General features: G+C 39.3%; 1 protein-coding gene across 2 annotated transcripts; it reads left to right on the plus strand.

Annotated features, from left to right (window-relative positions):
• The first annotated feature begins 2,523 nt into the window (after positions 1-2,523).
• Positions 2,524-4,898, plus strand: LOC147868316 (uncharacterized). 2 transcript variants are annotated; one of them, XM_087317812.1, is made up of 2 exons: positions 2,524-3,114; positions 3,835-4,898. In XM_087317812.1, exons 1-2 carry the CDS (start codon positions 2,569-2,571, stop codon positions 4,561-4,563), a joined length of 1,275 nt encoding a protein of 424 aa, XP_087173938.1. In that variant the 5' UTR covers positions 2,524-2,568; the 3' UTR covers positions 4,564-4,898. The 2 variants fall into 2 exon arrangements, with proteins under 2 accessions (XP_087173938.1, XP_087173945.1); XM_087317819.1 differs by having other exon boundaries at positions 2,529-3,114; positions 3,838-4,898.
• The last annotated feature ends 1,711 nt before the right edge of the window (positions 4,899-6,609 follow it).

A 6,609-nucleotide genomic window follows, 5' to 3' on the forward strand; every position in this document is an offset into this window, starting at 1 on the left:
GACATTTTGAGAATTTGCAAGCGAGGAAAACAATGGAAGATAAGGATTGTGCATAGACACAAATGCCATATGTCCTTCTAGAAAGCCAACAATGGAATGAACACACTCCTCTTTGTCTAGTCATGTTTTGGCATGAGCAAGTTGAAGGGTATGGGCATGACATTGCTCGACCATGGACATGTTCAAGCTTGCTTTCCCCATCCTAGAACCTTGATCAATCCCTCTATACATTACTCTATCAATCACAACATGCACTTTCAATTGCAATGTTCATTAGTTAAAGTATTGAACATCGAGAGTGACTTAATCAACTCCAAATCAAAATCCAAGTTTAAGCCGAAGGACAATAATAAACTCTCTCTCCCTCTCTCTCTAAAGGTTGTGTATCACAATAATACAAAAATCCCTTAGTTTTCCCTCTACAATAACAAGGATTTTATCACAAATATAAAACCCTACAATGGCAACTCCTTTGAGGAAAAGGTGATTGGGAACCTTAGTTGAAAACATTGCCAATTCAATTTTCTTTTCAAGACTCCCCCCCCCCCCCCCCCCTTCATCTTCTTCTTCTCTCTCTCTCTCTCTCTCCTCCATGGGATTGGCCCCACACCATAGATCACAATCATATCATGTGGATGTTAAAAAGATCTCCGCTCCCTCTCTATCACACACACACACACACACACACTCTCTCTCTCTCTCTCTCCCCCTCTCTTTGTGGTTCTTTCAAAGAGTACAATAATGTATTGTGGGGTTGCATATGGCTCAAGTTAGAGCAAAGTGACACATCAAAACAAAGTTATGTTAAAATTTGAAAGTCTAATAAACGCGTAGTTTTTAAAAACAATATGTTGGTTCTAAAAGTATTTATCCGCCACAAAGCCTCTGAGATGTTAACTGAAGAGATCAAGGATTAGTAAGAGGCATGAAGCCAGTAACACCGACACAAGATGTTGGAGTGTGGTGTCTTCAAACCCCACAATTAGTTTTCTTTTTAAAAGGTAAACAAACAAACAAGGTTATTGATTAGTTTTTTAGTATCGTGAGAACAAGTGGGCTAATGTAATGTAGTTCAAGGAGGTTCAATCGTAAGCGAAATCCAATCGGAAGGGTGGATGTAAAAATGGTTTTGAGTATTCGAAAGGACCTGGGAAGATTTCAAGAGCTTTTTTAGTGAAAATTAACCTAGAGAGAGAGAGAGATGGGGGGGGGGGGGGGGGGGGGAAGGGGACAATGGAAAGGTTGATGGAAAGATTGATTGACTGTTACTCAAAGAAGGCCTTATTGTTATTGTTATTATTATTATTATTATTAGTAGTAGTAGTAGTAGTATTGTGGAAGGTGTAGGTAAGAGTAGTGGTAGTGGTAAAAGGGGGGGGGGGCAAAAAGAAGGCCGGCCATATACATAAATAAACAGAAAAGTGGTCTACAGCTTTATTTAGTTGAGTGTGTGCTTCTGCTTCTTCTTCTTTTCTTTTTTTACCTGTGTTATTTATGGCGTAGTTAGAAGCAGAATGAGCATGTTGTCTCTAATTAATTTCGAAGGGAGAGAGAGAGAGGAGGCGAGTAATGAGAAAAGCAGCAGCATTAAATGATACGAGGTCTGCGTGTCTCTCTGCTCCTTCTCCTCCTCCTCCTCCTCCTCCTCCTCCTGCTACATTCTTCTCCTCCCTTCTCTCTCTAAATTAATGCTCTCTCTCTCTCTCTCTCTCTCTCTCTCTCCTCCTTTTTACTTCCTCTCATCTCCATTCCTCCCCATCCGGTCCTTCAGTCTTTTTCTTTTCTTTTCCATTTCCATTTCCATTTCAATCGCTCTTCTCCATATCATCAGATTTGGCCTCCAGTTCGTTTCTTTTTTTTTTTGTTGGATTTAATTCACTCTCACATACATACATATTGATATATGTATGTTATGTATATGCTGCCAATTACAACAAAACAAATGCATAACTAACAAATAGAAATAATAACAGTATATATATATTTATGTGTGTGTGTGTGTGTGTGTGTGAGAGAGAGAGAGAGAGAGAGAGTTTATTAACTAAATACTCAGAACAGAGCACTGCATTTAATTCTCATATTCAACCCCAAATTCTAATTCTAATAATTCTAATAATAATAAAATGTGGAAAACCTAGCAAAAATAATTCAAGCAAGAAAGAATAAACAATTCAAAGGTTCAAAAATAGATTATATATAATAACGAATAATGAAGAAATTAATGAGAAAAAAATAGATATATACTACACATACATACAAATAAATAAATAAATTATATATATATATATATAGTAAATTGGGAGCAGTAATTTGGTCCCCTTTTCCTTCCTTTTCTTTTCCCCATTCGCTCAGAAAATCTTTCCTCTGCGGCGGTCTTCTTCAGATTTCTTCTTCTTCCTCCTCTCATCCCCACCCCCCTTTTTCTCACAAACACTCAAAAAAAAGGGAGAAACAGAGCATGCTCTGTTCCTCCTCCTCCTCCTCGAGAAACTAATACAGAAGAAGCAGGGAGGAGAGAGAAAGAGAAGTGGTCTGTTCCTGTGAGAAGGAAGGATAGAGACAGCGGTGATGATGGCGGCTGCATCGCCACCGAAACCTATAGATTGGGGATGGTCTTCCAAACCCACTACTAATAATTCCTCTGTCCCCTCCCCCAACCACAATATCAACATCAATCTATCGCAAAATTATAGCGATGCCTCCAATATGGCAGCATCTCCTCCAATTACAGAGCTTCAATTCCTACCTCCTGCAGCAGGAGCCCCACCACATCCTTCCTCCTCCAAAATCCAGACTATCATCGGTGGCCACGAATCATCGTCCTTCCCACCACGGCCCACATGGAACATCGATCCCTCTCGCCTCAAGCAACTCATGATGGGAAACATAACCACTAACTCCTACCCCTCCTCCAATGGTTATGCTTCTTTACCTCATTCCTTCTCGCCCGCCGATGGTCACCAGGATTTGGTTCCGCACGGCCGCGACAACAATTCGGGTGTTTCGCAGCAACACCACGACTCGGGGGCCAGCTCTAGTTTCTTCGATATTCCTGGATCAACCGACAACAATAAGCCATTGCCATCTGGTTGGGAAAGATGCTTGGACCTTAAGGTATAACCATACATGTATACTCATCTGTTTTTTTTTTCCCCCCTTTTGCTTTGCTTTCTGTATCAGAATCTATGTTCTGATCTCTCAGTGCTTTCGTTTGTGCCTTATATTATATTGTATATGTATACATAAGTAGCCATTAACTGTGTTGGATGAAAGCCCTTGATTCCTGCTGTTGTTATTCTCACTGTAGTGTGATTGAATCGTTCTGTTATGGCCTCTGTGGTTTTGTGTTTGTTTTGTGTGATAGGGCATGATCTTGTGTAATGCCCTTGCTTTTTTTTCTTTCCCTCTGCTCTGCATATGTATTTAAAAGGGCATCTTCTTGCGTGTTGCATATGTATGGTGATGATGCATCCTTTGTTTTTAATGTGATTTTGGGGTTTTAACTTCTCTTCACTGTGACTGGTCATGTATGAGAGGCATCTTCTTGCATTTCATGTGCTTGGATGCCATTGCTCCTTGTGGATTTCAGCACTGCAGTGAACATGAACTGTTTTGAATGGTGTATCCATACTGTTGGATTTCTTTGCATCAGAGATATGTTTCTTCTGATATGTAATAAGGGCATTTTGATCTGATATGTTTCTTCTCCTCTCTTTTTTATTGCATTAAGTTAATTCTTTGCATTTTTGTCTTTGCCTTTTGTCTCCATGTAATGAGGCATATTTTGGTGTGAGCTGTTATTACCCTTGTATAATTCCACTTTGTATTTGTTAGCAGTCTGGTAACATATACATCAAGAAGTGTGATGCTACATCGAATGCGAGAAGGGTTAACAAACAATCTCAATACACACATCATCACGCTCTAAAGGACCGCAACAGAGTAAGAAGAGAATCCTCCTCACAAATGAATAATGGGCTAAAGCAAGATTGGTCTCAAGGATGGTATCAAGGAAATACAACCTTTCGACATGAACATAATCATGATGGTAGGATGAGTTTTTTTGAATCCGATAGAGAAATGGCTAGGTCTCCAGACAGAGAATCGCTATCTCTTGATTTGGATCTAAGGTTAACAAATGAGAAAAGGACCCGAGTTTTGTCAGAGTCAATGCCAACAAATTCTCGAACCGTGAAGTATGGTGTATGTTCCCCTCAAAGGAATTACAACGGTGTATATTCTCCTCAAAGCACAATCCAAGAGTGGAAATGGAGGAAACTCGAGAATAGTGTTATAAGTGCCAATAAACCCACCAGCAACATTCAAGAAATGGTCTGTGGATCCACTATGACCACGGCTATTTGTTCTCGATGCCTCATGTATGTGTTGATGAAAAAGAGTAACCCAACTTGCCCTAGGTGCTCGAATCCGGTTATATTGGATTGTAATAGCAATGGTGCAGGAAATGTAGTGTCACTTCTTTCCCCTATAAGTAAGAAGAGACCTCCTAGCCTCGAACTCTCTCCTGATGATCTCTCACTTTCTACCGATTCTTCTCGATAATCAAACCTTTGATGCCATTCTTTTTGACTTGATCTTTTCTTTTGCTAATGGATTTGGTGCGATCTGCCAATAATCAGGATAAGAAGAACTGGTGTTGAATCTGTGAACAATCTCTGGGAAGAAGTAAATGCACAATATAATGCGGTCACCTCGATTATGCAAGAGGATGATCATTTATGTTGATGACCCTTTGTGTCTCAATTATTGGGGAAGGATTATGCCCTAAGTTTTCCTAGTCTACTCTAGAGACATATGTATGAGAGGAAAACATTTACTCAAGAGCCGATAGTTGGATTACTCACATCAATTATACTTATGAAAATTTTTACTGGTTCTATTGGATTGTGGGCTTGTTGCAAGTGTAAAGTTTTCTTTAATGAATTTACCCTGTGTATCAACATCATGTCATATTGTATCATTTGAAAACTTCTCTCGCATACTTCCTCTCTTTCCCTTTTTGGAATCAATTGTGGCTGAGACATAAATGTCCCATGAATTATTAATTGCAAGATAAGAATGTGGAGATTTCATAGATTCAGGTCAAAAAGCTCTCTTTTCATGGTGATGTTAGGGTTTGTTGTTCATCCTTCAAGGAAGTTTTGAATTTGTGCCGTAAAAGTGTGAGCTTTGTATTTGTACTAAAACACACCCACACAACTTTATCACCAGATCATATACCAATCACTAGGCTTACAAGTTGGTGGGGTTTTTTTATTTCCTTCCACATCATGGTCTGTGGTATCAGCTTTTTTGTTCTCTCTACTTTTTCTTATGACCAATGATGAAACAAGTAGTGCTACAAGTCAGGGGATAAGTTGCTCTTCCTTTTTGTCCTCTTTCAAGAGAGCCATGCTAGCCGTGTAGTGACTTTGTCTCCAAGGCATCTTTTCACTTGTCCTACATGCATGTATGGATGTCTCATTAATAAATATAGCATGTATATGGAGGTAGTGGATTTGTATGTCTGCATGTACCATTAATGAATTATATGTATTGTGCTTGTAGGATGGATTGATGATGCAAGTGTCTTATGTATCTTTCCTTAATGAATGATATGTATGTGTATCTATGCTTGTTTTGATGTATGTTTTATATTATGTATATATATAATTGACTCCAATGTATGTATAAAAAGCCAAGTGGAGTGAGGTTGGGTTGTCATCAATTATGCTATACAAACTGAAAAAATTGTCCGTTTTAAAAGAAAAGGGAACGGTTTCAAACTGATTAAAAAGCTAAAATAAGGAAAGGAAAGAGTGGGGGGAGAGAAAAAGCAGGGGCTAGAAAATAAGTACAAAAAACAAAATGGAACAGAAAAACTGTTCTCTTCCAAATTTGGATGGGATCATGCATAAAATACACACAACATTCCATACACAAAGGGATAAACAATTCATGGATGCCTACTACATACATACATACTTTGAATACAAGCCTGCATGCATGCATACATACATACATACATACATACATAGGAGGCATGATGTCACATATACATAGACATACGTGCAAAGCATATATGTACATAGTAGAGATATGTGGCAATACATACATACATATAGACATCATCCGTTTAGGGATGCGACCATGTCATACAGAGACATGCATATAGAGATGTGGGTATGTCATACATACATAGATAGATAGGCATACAGGCATACATGGATGGGTGATGATGATATGGGGGGGGGGGGGGGGGGGGGCATGGCAGGTAGGCATGCATACCGAGCCACGGATGGAATGATGGGTAAAAAGGGGGGCGTTGGGATGGAGGGTGATGTCGGTGATGGTGATGGGTGATGGAAGGAGAGTCACGTGATAGCAGTGAGCAAGTCGTACTCTCTCTCACGCGTGCTTTTGTGATGTCATTGTCACATACATACATACATACATACATACATATACATACATATCCATACATACATACATACATACATACATACATACATAGAAACACTGAGTGTGTGGTTATGATGTTATCCTTTTCTGTCTCATCAAAGTCACATGCATGCCACGCCATGCCAGCTCTAGCTTTAGCTACTCATT

Source organism: Azolla caroliniana, unplaced genomic scaffold, assembly GCF_043228905.1.
Source record: "Azolla caroliniana isolate FFs.n. ecotype wild unplaced genomic scaffold, voAzoCaro1.0.p SCAF_1, whole genome shotgun sequence".
Classification (NCBI taxonomy): Eukaryota; Viridiplantae; Streptophyta; class Polypodiopsida; order Salviniales; family Salviniaceae; genus Azolla; species Azolla caroliniana.